Source organism: Ruditapes philippinarum, unplaced genomic scaffold, assembly GCF_026571515.1.
Source record: "Ruditapes philippinarum isolate M1 unplaced genomic scaffold, ASM2657151v2 ctg3002_1_1_1_1, whole genome shotgun sequence".
NCBI lineage: Eukaryota > Metazoa > Mollusca > Bivalvia > Venerida > Veneridae > Ruditapes > Ruditapes philippinarum.
This window is the reverse complement of record NW_026854098.1, coordinates 1-26,065: the sequence shown is the minus strand read 5'-3', so window position 1 is coordinate 26,065 and position 26,065 is coordinate 1. Positions and strand designations below refer to the sequence as shown.

At 34.1% G+C, this 26,065-nt stretch overlaps 1 protein-coding gene and 1 long non-coding RNA gene across 3 annotated transcripts; both read left to right on the top strand.

Moving 5' to 3' along the window:
* The first annotated feature begins 1,720 nt into the window (after positions 1 to 1,720).
* LOC132738929 (uncharacterized) lies at positions 1,721 to 25,544 on the top strand. 2 transcript variants are annotated; one of them, XM_060726549.1, is made up of 2 exons: positions 1,721 to 1,930; positions 25,318 to 25,544. In XM_060726549.1, the coding sequence occupies exons 1-2, from the start codon at positions 1,735 to 1,737 to the stop codon at positions 25,527 to 25,529; spliced, it is 408 nt and encodes a 135-aa protein (XP_060582532.1). In that variant the 5' UTR covers positions 1,721 to 1,734; the 3' UTR covers positions 25,530 to 25,544. The 2 variants fall into 2 exon arrangements, with proteins under 2 accessions (XP_060582532.1, XP_060582533.1); XM_060726550.1 differs by lacking the exon at positions 25,318 to 25,544 and adding an exon at positions 8,254 to 10,056 and having other exon boundaries at positions 1,724 to 1,930.
* Positions 12,299 to 17,811, top strand: LOC132738928 (uncharacterized). The gene is made up of 3 exons (XR_009626935.1): positions 12,299 to 12,465; positions 15,328 to 15,411; positions 16,102 to 17,811. It is a non-coding gene; the product is annotated as an uncharacterized LOC132738928 (long non-coding RNA).
* Positions 25,545 to 26,065: the final 521 nt, after the last annotated feature.

Genomic DNA, 26,065 nt, shown 5'->3' with positions numbered 1-26,065 from the left:
AGCAGTAAGCAGTAGGCAGTGAGCAGCAGGCTGTCCAGTTAGCAGTAGGCAGTGAGCAGTAGGCTGTCGTTTATGGAATTCCGTACTTATGTGACATTTCCACACTTTTTTCCCCGGAACTTAATTCGTTTTTACGAAATAATGATTTGTAAATACGAAATAATAATTCGTAATTACGAAATATTAATTCGCTTTTTATACATTTTTTCTGTTTCGTTTTGTCGAAATTATTGAGTTTTGAAATAAAATATTATGTTTTTATGATCGCACGGTACCCATACATAAATTGTAAGGAAATATTCTTTTTTAAATTGTTTTAAGATTAATGAAAGACTGGAGCCCCCCCCCCCCCCCCCCCCCCCCCAACACACACACACACACACTCGCCCTTTTAGTTTTACTAATGTACGAGTATATGATAAAAGAAAGGAATGATATAGCATGTTTCTGTTTTAAAGAAACATGTCATAAAAGAGTAATTGCCTCAAACAATAAACATTGCTGATAGGAACATGTATTTGACAATGAGGAAAAAGAGACCATTTTGGATAGAGAATGACTTCTCACTCAAAAAATCCTGTTCACTTAAATATTATAACTTGAGAACCATTCGGCTTATAATCGCAAGGTTGATCAAGGCTTGTAAAAGGCCCATTTGTGAGATAATTTAAGTAGGTTCTTTGTCAAGCTCACAATGACCTTAAATAAGATTTCGTAAAAAGGAATTAATATTTCGTAATTACGTGTTAACATTTCGTAAAAACGAATTATTATTTCGTAAAAACGAATAAATATTTCGTAAAAACAAATTATCATTTCGTAATTACGAAATAACATTTCGTTTTTACGAATTAATATTTCGTAATTACGAAATAATATTTCGTAAAAACGAATTAATATTTCGTAAATACGACTTAATATCTCGTAAAAACGAATTAATATTTCGTAAAAACGATTATTATTTCGTAATTAAGAAATAATATTTCGCTTTTACGAATTAATATTTCGTAATTACGAACTGATATTTCGTAATTACGAAACAATATTTCGTAAAAACGAATAAATATTTCGTAAATACGGTTTAATATTTAGTAATTACGAATTAATATTTCGTATAAACGTATTAACATTTCGTAAAAACGAATTAAATGCTGTGGGAAAAGTGTCGAGAATGTCACCTTAGGGGCTCCGTAGTATACCATCAAGTCTGAATAAAGTACTTTGAGACTTGATGGTATACGGTATTTTTTCATATATTTAAAAATTGTTTGGAAACCAGTTTAATTGTTGTAATAGATGTCCCATTCGTGTTTAAATAGTTAGAGTGTTTACAGGGGTGTATCCCGTTGGGGGGGGGGGGAGGATCTGACCCCAAGCGTCTGTGGTTTTGGCAATAATTATAAAAATGTGGTAGAATATTCTCTGACAGCACTTGTTTTAATACTAAAATAAATATTTATAACCTGACAAATGAGTCAAAAAAAAAAAAGAATTCCTGTGTTTAATAAATATTGTGAAAAAAATATTAAGGTATGTGTGTATATGTAGATATATTTAATAATCGAGAAGTCTCATCTGATGTTTTTGTCTTCCTAAGAAGAGGACATTGAGACGTTGAGCCTGTACGATTTAGTAGTGGTCACTTGCGGTGAAATTGGTTGTAACTGATATGTCTTTCAACAGATATATATAACGGTCAAGTGCGTGTAGCGATTCCTGATTATCCAATCATTTATGTCTATTTCAGGTTTTATACCCGGTCACTGCACATCGATGGATGTCGAGGTTGGCAAGCATTACGTGCTGTTTCTAAAGGGTAAACAAGAAGGTGATGATTTTTATGAGCAAAGTCCCGGTCAGACTGCTGCCCCTAAAAGTAAATTGATGGACTACTTGAACGTCTGCGACCTGTTTATGGAATATCCGCAAGGTGAGTGGCATTAAATACCATATTACATGTAGATAATTCAAAATGTTTCTTTCATTTTGACCTTAGAGTCTTTCGCAGCAGTTTGTGAAAATTGGATGTCCAGTAGATGACTTGTATCGATTTTAAGGTCACTAGGCCAAAGGTCAAGGTCTCAATGACACTTAATGGCATAATCCTTTTCCAGCAAATTACTTGAATAGAATTACGAAACTTGGAAAAGACATCGCCCAATGTCCAGTAAGTGACCTGTATCGAATTTAAGGTCACTAGGCCAAAGGTCAAGGTCTCAGTGACTCTTGGTGGCATTTCCCCAGTAAATAACTTTAATAGGTTTATGAAAATTGATTGAGACATCGCCTATGACCAGTTACAGTAAATGATCCCATACCTATTTGAGGTCAGTAGTCCAATCGTAAAGGACACGGCAACATCCAGTAAAAAGCCTTTTATACTGGAAGACTAGAGAATGAATAATCATGGGTCTATGGAACTTTGTATAGACACATTGCCCATGACCAAGAAATGATCCATATAAATCTAAATTGAAGTAAGTATGTCAATGGTCAAGTTCATGGTGACACTTGGTGTAAAATCTTTGTCCGCTTAACAACTTGAGAAGGAATCAGACTTTGTTTGTGAAACCTAGGAGGGACAATGCCCGTGAAAAGTTGAGGTCAAGGAAAAGGTCACATTGACACTTGAAGAAAATGCTTGACCGATCAATTACTTATTTTTGATGTTTCTTTTTTTTTTGTCATATGGAATGACGGAGAAAATCATTTACTCCTTACCACAAACCCTACTGAATTCTTCGAGCAATATTCTTAACCTGGAAAAAAGTCAATCAAATAATTTTGTTTGTTTGTGAGATAGAGATATTCACATTGCTGGAGATAATTTATTTCTTAAATCTGACGGAACAAAAAAATCTTGAAAAGGACAATTTTAGTTTGACATTTGTGTATCGGTGCTTCTTTAATATAAAACAAAACATTTGAATTAAGAAAATAAGTTATTAATTTTGCCCTGGCAAATTAAACATTGTTAATCAATGATGATTACTTTGTAATTTCGATTATTTCTTCATGTTGATTCACCAGTTGTATTGCAAGAATTAATGTTCTTACATATGTTTATATGCTTGCTTTATGGAATTTATGTATACGCATTAGTCATTTTTTCATGTTATATTCATTATTAAATTATGTATTATGTATTCTACGCAGGTTCTTTACGAGTTGAACAATATTTTGTTATCCAACGAGTTCAGTATATTTAGAAATAATGGTATTCTTTTTATGACATAGTAGACATACTCCAAAAATATGAAAGATTTGCAGTAAAAATATTCTTTTCTTTGTTGACAAGTTTATATACCGCCATAATATCAAAAATATATGCACACCACACCCGTGCAGTACCGTTTTACGATAATACGAAAATTCTGCACACATAATATTATACATGATGTGAATTAAATGAAATACACTCGCGTCGTTTGCATTGAGATAAATATAAGGATGTCAGATTTTATTCAAATATTCATTAATCTCACTTTTAGTTTTATGAAAACTGTACATATTATAAAAGCTGCAACACTTAAATTATCTTTTATTGCAAGTTATATATATACGGCTGATTCGTTTGCGCACGAATACAAAAAAAAATTCGTCTGCCGCTCTCGCTGTTTATTCGTATTAAACATTTATAATTTCGCTACAGTGTTTAGTTCAAGGTAAATTCTCTTTATTATTTTATGCATGGTAATTTATTTAGACTAGATTTTATGTAAATACAAAAACAGCAGATTAATTGGCATTCTAGCATGCGTGAGTTATTTTCTTATTTCTTTAATTAAATATAGGGCCAATAACATTCATAGAAACATAAATTCTAAAGAAATTTTCTTTCTCCTTTGTTTTTCCCGCAAAGACTAAACATTTTTGTTCGTACTGATGCATGTACGGTGACTAAAGTTGCATGACGTATTTTTGCGTTTTCGCCACACAGTCGGGAAATGTTAAATCAGAAAGATACGACGAAGTTTGTTCTGTTAATATCATCATAAAACAAATATTTTGTAGATGTGTATTATATTTTGTTGTAGAGAAACAAATTCTTCTGACATAGTGTGTACTATTAATTAATATACGCGTGAAATCTTCGGAGTACTGAAGCATATGTATGATTGAAATGCAGTGCAAAACAATCCCGCACTCACACGCAAAAATCAACGGCTATTCATTACAGTCCTCCCATTTTTTTGCAAACTTTGCAAGGAATTTTGCCTGGACTGGGCGGCTATCCGAGTTCGAGAGGTCGAAGTTTAACTGTATTTTATATGTATATATATATATATTTCAGCTTAATTAACAAATTCAGAATAACAAACATGTATATATTGGAACAGGAAACGACATGGTTTCAAGTTATTGGTGTTAACTGAATTCTTATTTGGTCATTTGGTTGATTCAGATCCGCTAGAATGAATTTTATCATGTTCTTTCTTTAACCAAATATAAGCTTTAAGGCTCTTAAAGCCTCAAAAATGTTATTACTTTTATATCTCTAACACTTTTACCGGGTATTTTTATTTCTCTAAAGCCCCCTCCCCCCCCCCCCCCGCCCGCCTTTTTTGCGGAGGGGGGTCTTACTAATCGTAGGCTATGCGCGATTGTTTGTTATAAAGTATTTGATATAGAAGACACAATGTCACTCTGTTTACGCTTCACAACATGTAATTTTAAACAAAATCTCTGCTTCTACTACATGACATGTATCTAACAATCATGTTCTAAATTCATCACTACAGCTTTAAAACATAGATTTATCTTTTCTTCAAAAGAAAAAACAACATTTATTTGTACATTTCTGAGGTTTATTGTGCCTTATGATCATTAATATTCCTAGAAACTTAACCCGCACTTAATCTGTAATACAAATTCCAAAAGCTGATATTTTTTCTGTTTGAGATTTATGTTCTATTGCAGGGAAGATAATTTTGCTGGTGTCACAAGAACTTGTACTTCGATCAACCCTTTTTACCCATTCCTTATTTGCACCACCACGTGACACATTCGTGATTCTGCAAGCTCGTGTCATATTTCGTTATTGCACAAACATGTGACACAATCTTTTATAGCACATACTCGTGACACACATTCATTATTTTACAACCCTGACTGCACGACCTGGTGTCGTTGTCCATTATTTCACAAACTCTTGAGACAATATTTCACTGCATTTACTCGTGACACATTCCATAAATACCCAACCTCGTAACACATTCGGTGATTTGTACGACATCGTGACGCATTCCTTTACTGTTCCTCCTCGTTCATCACACAAACTTTGAAAATAAATGCAAATAGTAAGAGGGCAGCGTTGGACTCCTGCCGTTACACGTAATCAACCGAACTATGACCGAAAAGTTTCGTGTGGTTATCATCGTGGCGTCAAATTCACGCGTCAAGCTTAATGTATATTCCAAGGGCGTAGCGCCCATTACGCACAATACGCAATTGCGTATAAAAAAATTCGGAAGGTAAAAAAATAAAGTTGAGAAAATCTAAGTTTTAATGACTTTATCGCTATAAATTTAGATCTCCATTTCTGTTTACAAAATATTTCGCTGCGTCATACTGTTTACTAGTGTAAACTATGATTGCGTCACTCTATCGTATGACGTTTCTATTAATTATCGTAATATATGTGCAATAGGAATTTAAGTTAAGTTTCTGGTTAACTCGAAGCATTTACAAACTTGTTGCACAGAGATAAATGAAAAGCTCAGCATTAATTTATCTACAAACTAAGGCTCATAATAACTTATCGTTGGTTAAATTCTCAGAAAATAAATATTATTAAGACTTTTCTTAAAGATTCAGACAAATCCTTTCTAAATCGTTTTCTTTGGAATAGCCCTATTTGAAAACGACTTTAAATCTTCTAGATCAAGATTTTAAAAATCATCAACTCGGGGCAAAATTTAATTTTTGGTGTGTTGTTAGTTGTCAAAATGAAAAGAAACATCCGCCAAATTCCAGGACAAGCGACCCTGTTTATGGTCCTAAAACAGGACCCCATTCAAGTCGATAATGAATCTGACCAGGCAGAAACAAAACAGAATTCACAAGACCTGGCATGTGACCCTCCTGTGATCAGCAAATCAGACGCCAATGTCGCGTCTCCTTCTCTCCCTTCTTCTTCTCCGTCCACCTCCTCCTCTTTGTCTCCCCCTGCTTCTTCTCCCCTCGAGAACCGCTAGAAGCTCCCTGGGAGCACGATTCCTGGATATCGGAAGTATTGATTTCAGAAGCTGACTAAGAGTGCCATATTCTAAAAAAATGTTGTCCTCACCAAACGGTTCGAGCCACATACAGGTTGGGTTGCACCTCTCAGAGAACTCGAAAAAGGGCAACAAGTAGGCGAGTGCCGGACTGTGTGTTTGAGCAAGAGAAGCACCCATCTACTTAAAGTACATCCCTTTATTTAATGGGGGTATTTTGTCCTCCATGTTTTGCCTTTAATGCGTCTGAAAATATGCTTGTTGCTTGTTCGTTGATTGACTGGAGCAACGCTAGAAAAGTCGTTGATGGGCACACACACTCAAAAGAACACATGAATTCCATCACAAGAGCCGACCACTATGTACGCATCTGCAGGAAGGAAGAGCAGAATGTGGTCGAGTTCGGATCAACGGCCTATCGGCAGAAAGTACAAAAGAGAGGCGTTAGCAGCCATCATTGAGGCCACATTTTTTGTGGGCAACAAGATATATCTATGAGTAAGTCCGTTACTTTCTCATCACCGCCTGAGGAGACCTATGGGGTGATCTTTAGACCATTTAATATCTCGTTGTATCTGGTAATTTCCCTACTTTCTTACGATGGAATAGAAGTGTTCTCAAAGTATAATTTTGCTCGTACATTTGGAAATAATACATACACTTCGATAAATAAGACTGAAGGCTTAAGAGAAAAGCCGTTCTTACCAAACTTATTTGATGAGAAATGCTATAAAAAACTTGTTATCTGGTTAAATGCGTTTTACAATTGAACGGGCATTCATACATAAACCAATTTCATGATCTGCATCCTTAATCAAACTTCACATGGAAAAAAATTTGTTTATATGCACGTGTAAAATAAAAAAAACTACAAGGCGTACACTTCCTTTTATCTTCACAAATCTGTTCGAAGTTATAATGAAATAAGTTAAAAAGTAAAACGAGCAGCTATATGTTTATCAATTTATGGGGAAAATGACTTGAGAATGCGCCATGCTTTACGTGCAAAAGTTGCTTCAAGACATGCCAGAGTCCACGATTTAACATCTAATTTTTCAAAATTTTCCGGGGGAGACCCCCCGTACCCCCACCAGCGGGAGGGGGACACCCCCTTCCGCACGCTCCCCCTCTCGGCACTTCGTGCCTCGCTTTGCGTATAATTTTTCAAGCCCTAGCTACGCCCCTGTATTCCGTCAGTTTGATTACTAGTATGTTGCTAATTGAAGAAATATTCAGTAAATATGTAATAAATAATACAAAATACAAAGCAGGAGCTTAGCAGAGTGCTCAGTACATTATATTATAGAATACGGTCCCTAATGTGCATGTATCATGTGAGCCGCCATTTTGGTATTTCTTCAACTAATGACGTCACAGTTGAAAACACGTACTTAGCAGTTGTCGAAAAAAGGCGAGAACGGCTTCGGCTTTACCGAAATTTCCCAAAATAAGCCGATATTTAATGATTCATCATTAGGGTTCCTAATCGCACCGGAAACCTTAAGAGCTCGTTACGTCATTTGACAAAAATCGCAAAAAGATTTGAGTGTGACTAAAAAAAAGGATTGGAGCACCACACTAAAAACCATATTCCGGTATATACCGGACAAGGCGCTTGAACTATAAAATGCTAAAATCTTGATTTTTCACCCAACGGAATGAATTTTAACACGTCTTATTCAACATTTCACACCGATTTATGTCAGATAATGAATGAAAAATGTAAAAATCGGCGAAAAAAAAAACGATATTTGTCAATTTTGTGATCATGATTTCTGCAAGCGTCTACAGGTACATCGTCGGATACCCACGATTGATAAACATGTCACATAACATGCAATCAATGTTAATGGTTCGGCCGTGGGTATCCGACGATGCTACAGGTACTACTCCAATCCTGTATTGAGTTAAATCCAAAAGATTTTAGATATACAATATATGTAGTGTTTTTAGACATTTCTAAAGATGCATGCATGAATATAAGAACAGAACTTTTTCTGTGAATAAGGCGTGATATTAAATTTATATTTTGCAGAAAATGGGTTCCCTCTCAAGCGCAAAGTTTGTCCAGAAGTGAGCAAGATTTCACCATGTAAGCGTCACAAGGTGGACGGTGATCCCAATGGCACAGCAGCGACGACGATGACGTCATTAATTACTATTTCTTTCTGTGTTCTAGCTCAATTAATGTAACATCAACAAAATATTTGATGCATTGCTTTATATTTTGTTATTTCTTCATAAGCGATTTTGTATTTTGATACTTATTTTATCTAGAGTTTAGTACAGTTCATATTTCGCTCAAATGGTTGATATTTCTCAAAGCTGTCTGTAATATTACTTTTTTATTTCTTCATTAAAGAGAGATTACTCTTAATTAACGAATGATTATTCATTAAATGCCTTTTTTAAACTTTTATTTCTATTTCCAGTAAAAATATTTAAATTTGGTGTCCAAAAAGTTACTCATTGGCCAATCACCTGAGCCATCTTTTAAATCTGTTCCGTTGTAGCAATTATTATTAGTACTGTTATACTGAATAAGTATTTTGTATGGAAATCAGAATACTACTTGTCTACATTTTGCGACTTTTGTGACAAAATTGAGCCGTGTCACGACAAAACCAACATTATGGGTTTGCGACCAGAATGGATCCAGATCAGCCTGCGCATCCGCGCAGCCTGATCCTGATCAGGATCCATGCTGTTCGCTATCAGTTTCTCTACTTGCTATATGGTTTGTAAGCGAACAGCATTTATCGTTTCTTTCCTCAGATAACAAGCATCTAACATTCGTTAAAACAGATTATTGAAACATTATAAAATCGATGCCCTTTCTAAAGAATTAAAAAAAAATATTTGTTTGCCAGGCACATTGTGCCTTTAATAGATGTATTGCAATTTGATCAAATTAGCAGATGGACAGATTGAGTATTTTGAGAGGTTGATACTGTGCCATGGAATCGAGCGATTATCACTGACAGTTTATATCATAATCATTCACATACATATCTTAATTTACTTATTTATCTAGTTAGTGTTTTACCGAAATATGACGTAAATGGCGTCGGAGTTACAATTGTTGTATATTGTTGTATTTGATTTGTTCCGCTTGATTAGACCCGTTCATCAAAATTTTGCCTAGATATTTCTAATTCAGGCTTCGTGAAGAAACATGTCTTTGACAAAAACTTCAAGCTCATCGATTAAAGTATTTACTATGCACAATTGACTCTCGGTATCTCAAATTTCAAGGGCCGGGTATTTTACTTCGAGATAAACGAAATTCGAGATACTAGGAGCTATTGTGATGACGTTTATGTTTATATCTAATTCTGTACAGATTTACATCATTGCGTATTGACTTGTGCTAAAATTCAACAAATTCAGATAAGACTATTTCGACCAAATGCCGTTTACAATTACTAACGCAGCCGTTCTTATCCGAAGTTTGACGGAAAGGACAAAGAAGTTGTGATTGGATTAAAACATAAACGTTAACATCATAACTTGCTTGGCTTAATTTTTATTATTATCATACTTTAAATTTTAATGAAAAATACAATCACGTTTTTTAGAGTTTATTATTATTATTATTATCACTGTCTGCAAATCGGATGTTATGATATTCGGCTAACACTTCTCATTGTTTATTCTTGAGATCTTAATCATCTGAAGTGTTTACATAATATACGAATACAATCATGTTACACTAAAATAAAACAAATATGTATGCTCTCATGAAATGGAATGCATGCTATATTATTAATATATACGTTCATAACGCTCTATGTTAGACGCATAATGTATTGTATGAAATAAAATATTAAACAATAAATTGACTTTATGTTCTCTATAATTTGCTTTGGCATTGCTAAAAAGTTACGATTTTAGCTGTACAAAATTGTTTTCAATAAGATGAAACAGTAAGCAGGGGATCATTAAAATTTATGTCAGTTCAACTTTGTCAGTTTAATGTCAGCTCGACTCTGTCAGTTTATGTCAACCCGACATTGCCAGATAATGTCAGCCCGACATTTAAGTTTCTGTCAGTTGGACTGGCAACACGATTTGTCAGTATGTAGCCACTCGATTTTGTCAAATTATTTCAGATCGAAATTGCCAGTTTAAGTCAACTTGACTTCCTCACTGTGTGGCTACTTGACTTTGTCAGATTAAGTCAACTCGAATTTGTCAGCTAATGGCAGCACGAGTTTGTCAGTTTGTGACTGCACGACTTTGTCAGTTTGTGCCAACTCGACATTGTCAGCTAATGGCAGCACGACTTTGTCAGTTTGTGATAGTACGACATTTCAGTTTGTGGCAACTCGACTTTGTCAGTTTTTGGCAGCTCGACTTGTCAGAATATTTCAGATCGAAATTGTCAGTTCATGTCACCTTGATTTCTTTCACTCGACATTCTCAGATTATATCAGCTCGTTTTTGTCAGTTAATAGCAAACTGATTTTGTCAGCAGCCGTTCGATCAATATAATTTGGTAAATGCGTACTAACCAATTTAGTGTTTGAAATCATTTGTACGATTCATATGAAAGCTGTAATCCTATTGGCCAAAAAATATGTTTAAACACTAAACATTGGTTCTGCTAACAGCTTCGGAAGCACATTCGATTTAGCTTTCAAGTTTGCTTATTCGACATTATTATAGTATTATTTTAAAATACCGTAGATCTCTTTTAAATAGAGGATATTGAATGAGTGTAGGTTTAATACTAAATTTATTGAACGAGTTGAATAAAATCATATTATGCGAGCCTCTGGCGAGCATAATTTTGTTTTATTCAACGAGTTCAATAAATTGAGTATTGAATCTACACGGATATAATATTCTATTTATCACATATATAAAATAAGAACGGTAAACTGTTATCAAGAGTCATTTTTCTTTGACGCGCCTATAGTGTAACGCTAACATTAGCGCGCTTTAACGCTATGTTTATAGCGCAAATGACGTGACGTCAAAGTGTTATTACACTATATTTTTGAAATGGACGTCACGTCAGGCTACAACGTAAGTCAACGGGGAAAAATATAATTTTAACATTTCGACCATATTAATGACTTTATGAAAAAAATGAAAAACATGCCTAGAGATATTGACGTCAGGGTTAACATGACATTAATTTAAATGATTTTACTATTATATTAAATAAAAAATGGAATGTTCAAATTTGATGGGACAGACTATAGTGTAATATCGTCTATTCTAACACAACCCGCATTTTTCCCTATTGAACATAGAAGGACAGAAAGTGTGTGTTATTATGCAACAGATGCACAGTTTGACGTTCTATATTTAGACATGTGACGTAATCATTATACACGTGACGTAACCACTAAAATTCCGACGCGCTGAAGATAAGTTCGGAAACAAATCAGACGGAATTTTGCTTAACTATCATGTAGCCTACCGCAACATTTATTTGTTAATGTCGTGTTAGAATCGAAATAATATATCCAAAGCAGTGATTTTATCGCTTGATAACATCACTGTTTGTCATTCGGATGCGCATCATTATATCACTCGGGCTATGCTCCCGTGATATAATTCCTCGCATCTGATGTTATTGAGCGATAAAATCACTGTTTGGGATATATTATTTCTTATTGGGGGCGCAAGCCCCCAATGTAATTACGATAAATTCAGCTTACTACCCTTTGAACGCGTTTAGGCTATCTAGCTGCGCTGAGCAAAAATAGTTCCAATATTTTGCCATAATATTCAGATCATCATTATACCGTATCTATTTTGAAATTGACTGGTCATTTTATTACTAAATTTTAAATCCTTTTATCACAAAATTACATATACCATTGCTTTACGCGATTTGAATATTACTACGCTAGCAGTCGATAAAAATTTAATGAGAACCAGTTAATTTGTTCTACCTTCTGGTTCCCGATGCACGAGAGCCAAAGTACTTGCATACATTTGGTGCCAATTTTATCAAGTCATAAATTAACTAACTATCATAGAACACAATAATTCAGGAAAAATGGAATACGATTTTCATATTAGATAACTTTCAAGCTTAAAATGGTTAAAAAGTGTGAATGACAGAGTAGTCTAAAAATTTGTATGCGTATGAATACGAACTATATTCCCTCTGACGTCATTTTCCCGAAATCGCCATCTTGGTCAGTTATTCCGAGAAAAGGCTGAGAAGATTTGCTATCAATTACGAAGTCCCAGCTATTACGTTGATATTTTGGTTGCAATCTATTCCGTATGTATAATCAAGTTTTCTTCACAATCTGGTAAAGCTATTGATATATTTCGCTTGATAGACTGCAAATTTAAGTGCATTACAAACTCGGCCCTAAAACGTACTCGGCCCCGAGTCAGCTCGGCCTTTTTTCTACTCGGTCCACTTTTCAATTTATTAACATATTGGTTTGTTTTATCACTCTTTATTGTTGAAACCACATAATTAATATCTGGACTTATTCAGAAACATGGAAAGATATTTTCTTAAATTATTAGATCTATTACATTTTTGACTACTTTTTGAACACATCTCTATAACTCAATTTACTGTATTAGCTATCTAAGCTAAACAAAATAGGCCCAAAACTTGTCATGGTATACAGGTAAAATGTTATAATTGGTGAAAAATGATAATTTTCAATTATGTGATCATGATTTTTGCAAGCGACTGGAGGTACTGCCCCAGCCCTGTAATGAATAAAATCCTATCCTAGAGGTCCCAAAATTTTAAAGGACTGGTAATAATTATAATTGTTAAATACAATATGACTTAAGTTCAGATATACTTATATCATACATGTAGATCTGATTTCCACAATTTTGCCTTCATCAGATGTAGGATTTCATATTTATGGTCAGTCCATAATTTTATAGATTTTTTATTTGTAAATTTATAGACATTTATATGAAAAAAGTAGTTGTATTAAAATTCAAAACCACAGGTCAATAATAATAAGATTACTGATTATATTATTAAATATAACAGATTCCAGATAATGTGAGTATCGGCATATTTTACGCTTTAAAATCAACTAAAAACGTACAACGTTACCAATTTGTTGCGTTCATTTACGCACTCTGTAAATTTATTACGCAAAGAATGTAAATTTGAAGCGTTTTTGGTGTGTACTTTCATTTTCGAAACAGCTGATTGACCGCTTCCATTAACAGTTGACTGTGTATCTATTTCCAATTAATACCCGTCAAGATACTTTCAACTATTTTTCTCTGTAAACCAGTCAAATTACGTCTTTATTGCTTAGGTGCTTGATAAAACAATTGTTCTATTTTCTTGATAATTGCAAGGATTTATTAATACACATGTAGTGCATGGTTGCTTCAAGGGCTAATCAAATTGACATTTTTTTCACACAAAATTTTACTCGATAGATTTTTGATCTATTTAAATTTACCCCCACATTCTGGAATGTGGGGGTAAGTAATTACCCCCAGTGTCAAAAAATTATCTGGAACTCTGTATAACAGTATGGTAATATTTAGAACAATTTGATGACTATCAATTTTTACTTTAAACAAAAATTTAAAAGTCATCATACATCAATAAAAACAACTTGTCTTTAGCAGTGGAATTTTATATACATCATATTAAGTCATCATTACTTTTATTTTTTAACATCTATATGATTATTATACTAATAGTATTCAAAAATTTTGTTGATGGAAGTTTATGAATTGGTAGAGGAAGGAATAATTAATCATGGCAGTGGCTAGCAGTATCAACCAGTATTGTTTGACAAAAGTGCTGGCTGTATGCGAGTCGCATACGACTAGCATATACTCACTGTTGAGGCTAGCTGTACAGCATTTTAAAAATGAGTTGCCTAAAACAATAATATGCAAACTTGTTTTTCTAAAAGAAGATTTTATTGAATATCATATACAATTTCAGTCAATGCGAAAGTCAAAAAAAAAATTCCTGCCGCAAGGACTTGAATCCTTAGATTTATTTCCGGCCTGATGATTTTTTACCGGCCCGGACTCTGAAAGGTTTTTTTTGTAGGGATGGGGGAGGGATATTGCCATAATTATAAAGAAAAATATTTAGCATATATGAATTGTCAGACTCAACTATAAGATACTATGAAAAAAATATACAGAAACATAATTAATAAAACATTAGCATAATTCACAAGAAAACAATACATCTTTCAAAGGTTTAATTTTGAAGATTGGAGAAAAAATATGTTTTGGTAAGGAAATTATCAAAGACAAGATGGTGGCTTACATTACTTAGCAAAAACTGGTCGTATCCTGCGGTGATTTTGGTTATCTTGGTCTGTGAATACAAGCAAAAATTAAAAAAAGAGATCGATCTTGGAAGCTTTGCATATTTTAGAAGGCCAAAAATTGTTTCAAACTGGCTGAAATTTTATTTGGACATGACAACTGACTGTATCGAAATTTATCTCGGCCCTACTGATTTTTAGTTGGCGAGGTCCGAGGACCGACAGTCTTTCGCACAGACTGCAATTTACAGTTGGTATAGTAATTTTTAGTGTTTGATGATCAGAAGATTTGTTTTTTCTTCTGAAAATCATGGAGTTGAATAATTTAAATCTGTGTGAAAGCGCAAAGAGAAAGAGACTGAAAATTAATTTATTATTTCTATGGACAATATAGATGTAATACATTTGTAATCAAACATGTGGGTCAATTTCCAACAGTAGTTGAATTATGACAAAGTATTTTTAATAATTTTATTTCACTTTTAGCTACTTGAAAATTTCATGCTGGATGTTTGCTTACCATTACATTTTGCATAAGAGCTCTATGATTGACATTAAAGTCCACGGGCCAATTCATTTCTGATATATCTTTCCGATATCTTGTTATAATATAAAAGGCTGAACGTCATCATAGAATTATTAGGAAAAAATATATATGTTCATTCTTTGTAAAAATGTTAGAAGACTTGCAAGTTACTGATTTTATCATTGCATTGATTTTATTTATTATTGAAAAATGCTGAACGGCTATCCTCAACAGTGTGTATAGGCTAGAACTTTCAGTTTGCATTTTAGGGTCATGACGGCTTTCCCGTTGCTGTCAACAAACTTTAACCTTTTTCATAACTTTTCAGATCTTGGTGTATTGTCTTCATACTTGGCCACAACAACCCTTCAAATAGACCAGACTAAACTTGACCTCCATATAAACATTCAAGGTAAAATATTTAAATTTTCTTGATTTTTTGCTATTAGTGGCTATGACTTTGTTATTTTTGAATGGATTGTCTTCAAACTTGTACGCAACAATCTTTTAGTATAGGACCTGATTCACTCATTAATGTCCTTGAAGCTTTTGTGATGAGAAGTTGTGCAGAATAATACAAACCCAGAACAATTTCATTTACTTGGTTTTGCAACTTCTGAGACAATGGATTTTAAAGATAGTTGTTTTCTTAAAATTTCAGGACAGTATAGTAGATTGTAAAGAACATTTAGTACATACTGTATATACACTATAACTACTATAGTATACTATAAAAATCTTTGTGCTTGGACAATTTTGAACAAATTGTTTCTTAAACAGTGTAAGAAATTAGGATTTGAATCGACTAGTCTGGTCGGACTACCAGAGTGGAATATTCACTAGCCCAAAAGACATTTCACTGGCACGATTCATTTGTTCAAAACAGTTGTTTATATTGCCTCTGAAAATACAGTAGCCTGGTCGGCTTGTTACTGTGAAAAGTTGGTAGCCCGAGGAGAAATTTAGTAGTCAGGCCCTCGGACTACTGCTAATTTCGAACACTGCTTAAATTATTGATTTGATATCAACTAACATAATTATTGGGATACTATATGTATATCTAATAATAATTATATTTTATCTTTCCAACTTTCTGTTTCAGATGGTCGGCCTACATGTCAGATTTGTGAATGTGAACGGCAGGATATCGATTTTAAGGATGCTTTAGGGTCAATGAGAATGAAATCAAGAGAGATAAAGGCTAAAGTGTGAGACTGTCAATCTGACAAACCTTGCAGTGAATAAATGGTAAAATGTTTCTTTCAGTAGCATGGCATTTAAGGAAGTGGTACATGATTATTTAGAAGTGGTTGTATATGATATTTCTTAATTATTATATTCTAATAGCTTTTTGTGCCCCCACGATAGTGGCGGGCATTTAGATTTACCCTTGTCCGTCCGTCCTTCCGTCCGTCCGTCCTTCCGTCCGTCCTTCCGTCCGTCCTTCCGTCCGTCCGTCCGTTCACTTTTGTGTCGCACGTAACTCAAAAAGTATTTGACCTAGAGTCATGAAACTTTACAGGAATGTTGATCAGCATGTGTAGTTGTGCACCTGGGTATTTTCGTCTGGATATTTTTAGTATTTTCAGAGTTATTGCCCTTGACTTAGTAAAATTTTGCAATTTTCAACTTGTGTCGCATGTAACTCAAAAAGTATTTGACCTAGAGTCATGAAACTTTACAGGAATGTTGATCAGCATGTGTAGTTGTGCACCTGGGTATTTTCGTCTGGATATTTTTAGTATTTTTAGAGTTATTGCCCTTGACTTAGTAAAATTTGGCAATTTTCAACTTGTGTCGCATGTAACTCCAAAAGTATTTGACCTACAGTCATGAAACTTTACAGGAATGTTGATCAGCATGTGTAGTTGTGCACCTGGGTATTTTGGTCTGGATATTTTTAGTATTTTCAGAGTTATTGCCCTTGACTTAGTAAAATTTTGCAATTTTCAACTTGTGTCGCATGTAACTCAAAAAGTATTTGACCTAGAGTCATGAAACTTTACAGGAATGTTGATCAGCATGTGTAGTTGTGCACCTGGGTATTTTGGTCTGGATATTTTTAGTATTTTTAGAGTTATTGCCCTTGACTTAGTAAAATTTTGCAATTTTCAACTTGTGTCGCATGTAACTCAAAAAGTATTTGACCTAGAGTCATGAAACTTTACCGGAATGTTGATCAGCATGTGTAGTTGTGCACCTGGGTATTTTCGTGTGCATATTTTTAGTAATTTTAGAGTTATTGCCCTTGACTTAGTAAAATTTTGCAATTTTTAACTTGTGTCGCACGTAACTCAAAAAGTATTTGACCTAGAGTCATGAAACTTTACAGGAATGTTGATCAGCATGTGTAGTTGTGCACCTGGGTATTTTCGTCTGGATATTTTTAGTATTTTCAGAGTTATTGCCCTTGACTTAGTAAAATTTGGCAATTTTCAACATGTGTCGCACATAACTCAAAAAGTATTTGACGTAGAGTCATGTAACTTTACAGGAATATTGATCAGCATGTGCAGTTGTGCACCAGGTATTTTCGTCTGGATTTATTTAGTATTTTTAGAGTTATTGCCCTTCACGTAGAAAATTTTTGCAATTTTCAAATTGTGTCGCAAGTTTCTCAAAAAGGATTTGACATAGTCAATAAACCTTATGGGCAGGTTGCTCAACATATTTTAGATTTGCACCTGGGGCTTGGCTTGTGGATTTATCCAGTATTTGTAGAGTTATTTCCCTTGACTTAGTAAAAAGATTGACAGAACAGTGTAGCGGTGGGGGCACCCGTGTCCTATGGACACATTTCTAGTTTCTTGACTTGTTTAAAGGCTGACACAGGACAGTTTATTTTAAGTCAGTGAGCTTCTGTCACTGGATAAAATCCAAATTTATAAAAAGGAATTACAGTGTATTTAAATATCATCTTATACTAGAAATTAGGAACAAAAATAATAGCAAGAACAATTGTGACATGTAACATGTATTTAGGAATTCAGCTTTTCTTTCCTTTTCACCTCAGGGGAATTCACATTAAAATATTGAATATTCACAGTAAGCACTCCGACATATCTGACATATATGATTATCTTATCTTCACTTAGCTATCTATAGGTTATCAGAATCACTCACATTTATAAATTTAAATAATTTTGAAAAAATTGCTGTTTAGCAAATAGATAAAATACTTGGGGTGTCTGTGGTGGATTGGTTGACTTTGAACCTATTAAGCCTTTCACTGCTGTAGGTTCGAGCTCTGCAAGGGTTTATGGATTATTTCATGTGAGAAAGCTATCCAGCTTATTTATGGAACATTGATGGTACCCAGGTGCCTGAAATCATACACATAGGTGCACCAAGGTCTTCCTCAACCAGTAAAGCTGGAAATTGTGCTTTAAATTGCTCTCCCCCCCCCCTCCCCGAACAAAACAAAACAAAAATAATGGCATTTTTATTTTGCAATTAACTTTTTTCTTAACAAATATTTCAGGAAACAGGCGTTTGTATGACAGAACAGTAATAGCAGGAGTGAGTGATAAGGACAGATGCCTGTAGATGTGTCTTCATGTCGGAAACACTAGAGAAATTGAAATATTTGGGTTTTTTCAAAACTTAAAAGAAATTGGAATACCAGGAGACTGCTTGCCCTTTGCAATGTTGGATGATGTGATGTCGAAAGCCTCATGAATATAGTAACTTGACTTAATCTTATTAGAAAAAGAAATGACATTGAGGAGAAAAACTAGTCACCAGTCTTTCACCAAGAACATGAGATAACTTTCCAATATTTGAAATATCATAATATGTATAGAACTTTTAATGAGCGAACAGTTTTTCACCAGGAAAATAAGATCACTTATCTATTTTTGAAATATGTATGAACAGAACTCTATCAACTTCAAGGTGAGAGTTTATCACGAAGAACATGAGATAACCTATGTATGAACAGAACCACATTTGTATATAGAATAGATAAATGCAGAATCCCTAAAGAAACCCCAACACGACAAAATTGAAAATGTTGCAGGCTCGGTTTGATTGCAGGCGCCAGTTCATCACCGAGAAGATGAGCTAACTTATCAATGTTTGAAATCTGTTATACCCCCGCACAACAAAGTTGTAAGGGGGTATACTGGAATCAGCTTGTCCGGCCGTCGGGAGTTTTTGTCAGTTTTTTCTTGTCCGTCCAATAACTTAAGATTCCTTTGACCCACAGTCTTCATATTTTGGCATGGAGGTAAGTCATGATTAGTAGATGACCTCTTTTAATTTTGAGAACACCAAGTCAAAGGTCAAGGTCACAGGGTCTTGACTGAAGAAAGCTTTTCTGCCCAATAACTTAAGAATCCTTCGACCCACAGTCTTCATTTTTGGCATGGAGGTTAGTCATGATTAGTAGATGACCCCTATTTATTTTCAGGTCACCAGGTCTAAGGTCATAGTCACAGGGGCCTTGGCTAATTAAAGCTTGTCCTCCCAATTACCTAAGAATCCTTTGACCCGTAGTCTTCATATTTGGCATGGGGGTTAGTCAAGATTAGTAGAATACCCCTATTGATTTTGAGGTCACTGGGACAAAGGTCAAGGTCACAGGGGCTTTTATTACAATTAGCTTGTCTACTCAAATGGTCTCATATATTCATCATAAAACACCTCCAGGCAAGGCTGCATGAAATGGGGGGAGGGGGGGTGTTATTGAAGTCATTCAATGGCAGTTTCAGTTTTGAGGTCAGTAGGTCAAAGGTAAAGTTCACTTTGATCTTTTCCACTAAAACATGTAGAATACATAACTTAGCAATGCACTGGCTTACTTCCCTCAGATTTGGCTGGGAGGTTGTCTGAGCTGTAAATGACTACTGGTGTGATTCTGACAAATTGGTATGTGGGGGTATTCACGCCATGACAATGGCAGTTCTAGTTTGTACAGAAAATATCAAGGTGCAAGTTTCTTTTATTAAGAATAGACTTATTGATTAGATAACTTACAATATTTACAAACATTTATAATACCATACCCATTTAAAGTATTTCAGCTGAGAGTGTATTATCCAAAATACATGTATTGTTATAATGTACTTTATAGTATATTTATTGTAAAGTTTTGATTCTACTAGATTTTAAAAACATTTAGATTTTTCTAGATCTTGAAAATATTTTGTTCCATGCTCTTTCATTTAATTTTGAATAATGAATCCAATAAATACCTATAATAAGTAAAGGATTAAAATTGATAATGTTTTCTATCTTTAACTTATATAAAAGTACAAAAGTAATGTTCAAACTGCTGGTTAGATTTCAAACAGGACTAAACAGGAGTGTACAGTGCCATCCTTAGTTGTGCACATTGTTGGCATGTTCTCATCGTCAGATACCCACGGCCGAACCATTAACATTCATCATTGATTGCATGTTATGTGACATGTTTATCAATCGTGGGTATCCGACAATGGCATGTTCTGTTTCTCTGCACAAAATGGCCCCAGAGTTAAAAAAAAGAAAAATCTATCACATGTAAAACTGCCAAAATTCAAAAGAGTGATCAGAACCATACACAGTTTTGGGAGACATGTTTTTGTGACAAAAGCCCTTCAAGTTCATATATGACCTTGACCTTTATTTGATATAAAATATCTGGAGTTAGCTGGAATTGTCATTACTTTGTTATTATTTACAGATTTGATTCATGCTTGGACAAACAAACACAAAACCAACATGTTGAATTTTTCTGATATAACTTTGACATTTAAATGACCATTACCTCCAAGGTTAAACAATTGAAATTCGATCACATTGTCATAACTTTGTTTTTGTCTATGATTTGATTCATTCTTGGACAAAAGAACAATTATCATTCAACTATGACCTTTACTATTCAAATTTGAAATTTACTTTATACATTTATATTATGTTTTCTAGGAGTACTCTAATAGATATTACAATATTCTCCTACTGATGTGTTTGACTTCCAATATAAGAAAAAGCCGAGCATGGCCCAGGCTAGATAGTGGCTCTTGTTTTCAATGCCAACTTGATTAAATGTATCCATTCCAATTTACATTCTCACATGTATTATCTATTGTGCTTGAAAGGTTTCTACAAAAAACAAGTTTGTTCTTACAGTCCTGGTTTTATTTTAGAAATATTTTAAAGACAGTTAAATTTTCTGTTTATTTTCTATCTGCATAATCATTTCTTGGAATAAATATAGTAAGTACACTGATTTATGTGTTATACACTCACATAAGGAAGTACTTTACATGAAAATTGGTTAAACAACTATAGTTTCCCAACAAAATCCAATGTCATAAATTTAAAATGTTTATTCATGATATATATGATATCAATTATGCATTTTGCCTGGGTTTGTTAGTATGTTCTTGGTACATGATTTTCAATTTTGACAAGAGTTTGGAGGCGATACTATTATATTGTGTACAAAATGGGCACTTATTCAACTTTGAAAGAAGAATGATATCAGATTGGAACACCTAAAGTAGATTGCTATACAAATCTCGAATTTTTGTATGCAACATATTGCGCCCCCATCAGTGCTTTCAGCACTTTGATTATGTAATGGCTTTATTACACTCCTGCGCCTCGGTTTATGTGATAAAGCAATATTATTCATCCGACAATGCACCTTATACGAAAAGCAAAATTTGTCTGTTTAGAAATATATAAGATTTGAAATAAACATTTGATTGCCTCACAAATGGCATTCTATATTGGATGCATTTGCTATAAAACTCCGAATTTCTAATTGTTTGTATGCGTTGTAACACAAGCTGATTTGAGTTCAACAAGAATCGCATTGTATTCTTTGCAAAAGTCCAACCTCGAATAATGATCATTTGTAAAAAAGACCTATTATTAAAGGACATAATTCTTTGTTCCCGTTTTTTTTAACTAATTACATGTAGATGCAAAATTACCTGTTTTGAGAATACCACTTGTCAACAAAGATGATATAGATGTACCCCAGCACCGGTTATTTTCAGTAGAAACACAAAATGTTATGTTGCTGTGATTCTGTTAATGACTGTCAGATTATTCCGTAAAATAAAACTGGAAAATGATTAAAATATTCCGAAGTTTAGCAAATGAGTAAGCAATATTGAGATATCTGTGGTAAGTCCCTCTCAATTGCAACTTTCTTTCATCTTTCAATAATTCCAGTTGATAATTGAGTAATGCTTTTAAGCCGGTGCTAGGGGCGTGACTGATGCATCCCTCAAGTACAGACTAAGTCAAAACGAGTCTGCAATTTTTATGTTATTTTTTTTGTGATTAATGATTTCGAGGGATTACTGTTTTCCTGATTTTCTTTCTGAAATAAACAAATTCCCAAAACAAATGAAACAAAAACAAAAAAAAAAAAAACAGATAAGGAAAAGGTCTTTATTTGCTAAAACACGAGTGTAGATTTATAATTATTTATATACTCATATTTTCCTTTAAATGTCTTCTTATAGTAATTAATTTGCCCACATCCTTCTTGCTTTACACTTCTAAGAGGACAGTGCAGAATAATCGACTATACAACGTACATTATCTCCCCTTGAACTTAGCGTTTTTTTTTTTACTCTAAATACTTTATTTCTTAAGGGATCAACTGCAAACTTTAAATATATGTTCCTTATCATCAACCACATGAAGTGTGACAAATTCTTAACTGTTGCACACATTATCTCCCTTGAACTTTTTCTTGAAATTTTCTGTAAAAATGATATTTTTTTTTACTATAACTTCTTCATTTCGTTTGGTATCTACCTCAAACTTCCAATATTTATTACTTATATCATCACCCATGTTACTTATTATCATAATAATCATGTGTGACAAGATTCTTAACTCTAGAATGAATATTTCAAGAATTATCCCGCCCCCTGAACTTGGATTTTTTAATAAAAATTGTTATTTTTTGCTCTAACTTCTTTATTTTTCAAAGGATTTACTTTAAACTTAAATCTAAGTTTCATATCAACTCCCATTTAAAGTGACATAATGCCCATCCAGGGGTATATAGTGAGTGAACGAGTAAAGATCAAAATATGTTTTCATTTTGGCATAATCCCTTTTAATTTAATAATTAAGTTCACATAAACAATAGTACAAGGTTCATAACCCTAGCGTCAATATTTTCTTCGTTATTGCTTCAGGGATGTCTGTTTAACCTTTATTGACATGGTCATATGCATATTGTGTGGTGCAAAATATTGAACATTTGATGCTTTTTTGATACTGACACAGAAATATATTTTATATCATAATTGATTTTTTTCATAGTTTTGTCTTCCTTACTGCGTCCAGTATTTAATTAGTCGAGCGTGACTTTCTCCTATGACAGCTCTTGTTTGTAGTTATAACAACTGGTGCTGTAAATGTTATATTTCTAAATATATTTCTACAATATATGCATGTATGGCTTTCCTACTAAAGTTACTTAACATCCCATCTTTTCTAATTATGACAGGTCTGAAATGGACATAAGAAGATCTCGTTAAATTGTTTTTGATCTTACATGCATATAAAGATAAAAAATTCAAATTTATTAATAATATTTTAAAAAGTTAATCCAAAACGTATTAGTGACAGTTTAAATAACCTATTGTGCGGAGATTTAAGAGGGTTTCATCTATGTTTATAAAGGCAATAAATTCTTCCTATTTATTTACAGCAAAAAAGCAGACGGCAGTTGCCAACATGAACGGATTTATTTAATTATTTGTACATAGCTACTCTTAATGAAATTAGGGTCGCAGATGTAACAATGCATCTGAAACATTGTATTAAAACTTCTTTGGCTTTTATTAGTAACTCATTTTTGTGCCCCCACTTTGGGGGGGGGGGGCAATTTAGATTTACCCTTGTCCGTCCATCCGTCCTTCCGTCCGTCCGTTCTCTTTTGTGTCGCACGTAACTCAAAAAGTATTTGACCTAGAGTCATGAAACTGAACAGGAATGTTGATCAGCATGTGCAGTTGTGCATCTGGGTTTTTTGAGTGGATTTATTCAGTATTTTTATTCAGTATTTTTAGAGTTATTGCCCTTGACTTAATAAACATTTGCTATTTTCAACTTGTGTCGCACGTAACTCAAAAAGTATTTGACCTAGATTAGTGAAACTTTACGGGAATGTTGATCAGCATGTGTAGTTGTGCACCTGGGTATTTTGGTCTGGATTTATTTAGTAATTTTAGAGTTATTGCCCTTGACTTAGTAAAATTTTGCAATTTTCAACTTGTGTCGCATGTAACTCGAAAAGGATTTGACATAGAGTCATGAAACTTTACAGAAATGTTGATCAGCATGTGTAGTTGTGCACCTGTGGATTTATTTAGTATTTTTGAGTGAGTTATTGCCCTTGACTTAGTGAAAATTTACAAATTTCAACTTGTGTCACATGTAAATCAAAAAGGATTTGACATAGAGTCATGAAACTTTACGGGAATGTTGCTCAGCATATATAGTTGTGCACTTTGGGTTTCGCTTGTGGATTTATCCAGTATTTGTAAAGTATTTGCCCTTTACTTAGTAAAAACCGTTTTATAATGTTGTGTTATGTGTTCCTTGAGTGCTTGAGTTAGAATCAACCAACTTTACAGGAATAATGATCAACATCACTAAATTACAGGAATAATGATCAACATCACTGTGAAGCTATGCACCTGGGACTTTGCATGAGGATTTTTTTCAGTTTTGTTAGAGTTATTGCCCTTGACTTACAGTAGTATAAATTTGGAATTTTCAACTTGTTAATGCATAGCTCAAAAAGTATTTGACTTGTAGGCCTGAAAGTTTACAAGACTGTTGGTCAACATGTGTACTTATGCACCTTGGGATTTGCTTGTGGATTTATTCAGTATATGTAAAGTTCTTGCCCTTTATTTAGTAAAAAAAAATTAATTTTCAACTTATTGCATATGTAGTCCAAAAAATATTTGACCTAGAGTCATAAGATTGATAGAACAGTGGCTTGTGGGGGCACCCGTGTCCTATGGACACATTTCTAGTTTTACATAATTTTGGTTGGGTTTTAAATCACATCGACTCTTTGTAAAAGTCATGAGGCGATTTTCCAGCTTAAGTGGTAGAGGAAGACCTCAGGTGTCCCTCCGTGCATTACTTCTGGCACTAGTGGGAACCTGAGTAGAACCATCGACCTTCCGTAAACTGGCTGGATTGCTTTCTCCCATGGTGGGATTCGAATTCAAATGGTGAGGGTCTAGTGGTTCAAAGTTAGCAATCTTAACCACTCGGCCTCGGAGGCCTCTATGTGGTCGCGGATATTTTCAAGAAATTCATATTTTATATATTGTATTTGCAGAGCATGGTATGATGATAAACCGACCAGTGTGTCCGCCAGCAAGTAAGCTCGACACATGTAAACGACGTGGAGACACGAAACATCCAGAGGTGGTCACAGTAAAGTCGAAACAACATGATATGCAAGGTACTTCCTATTTCGTTTCGTGTTTTTTTTTGCTATTTTTTGAACGACAGATTGCGCATGCGCGGAGAAATGAGACTATCCGGTGATATGATCTTTATGATCTTTTAATATCTATGATATTTAATAAGATGTACGCATTTGTAATAAACTTTGATGACTAATTTACGAGTAGGCGTACAGGTAGTAGTGCTTCCCAGCAGAAGATACCCTCAACTCGCAAATATGTTTTACAAGCATTGTATTTTTATGCCACCGCAGCATCTGCGATGCGGTGGCATATAGCGATTCACCTGTGTGTGTGTGTGTTTGTTTGTGTGTGTGTGTGTTATATAGATTATATAGTGAACTTAAAAAATCTTCTTGTGAAAAACCACTTGTCCAATTTCAATCAAACTTTGCAGGATTGATCCTTGGGTGAAGGGCTTCCAAAGTTGTTGAAAGAATTTTCATTCCATGCAGAAATCTGGTTGCCATGGCAACAAAAAGGAATTATAAGAATAAATTAAAAAAATCTTCTTGTAAAGAACCAAAAGGCCTAGAGCTTAGATATTTTGCATAAGGCATTGTCTGGTAGACCTCTACCAAGATTGTTCAAATTATAGCCCTGGGGTCCAAATCACCC

Coding starts and splice junctions, on each gene's coding strand:
- LOC132738929 (XM_060726549.1), top strand. CDS start 1,735: ATGTCTATTTCAGGTTTTATACCCGGTCACTGCACATCGATGGATGTC. Junction 1,931..25,317: donor GTTTATGGAATATCCGCAAG/GTGAGTGGCATT, acceptor TTGTATTTGCAG/AGCATGGTATGATGATAAAC.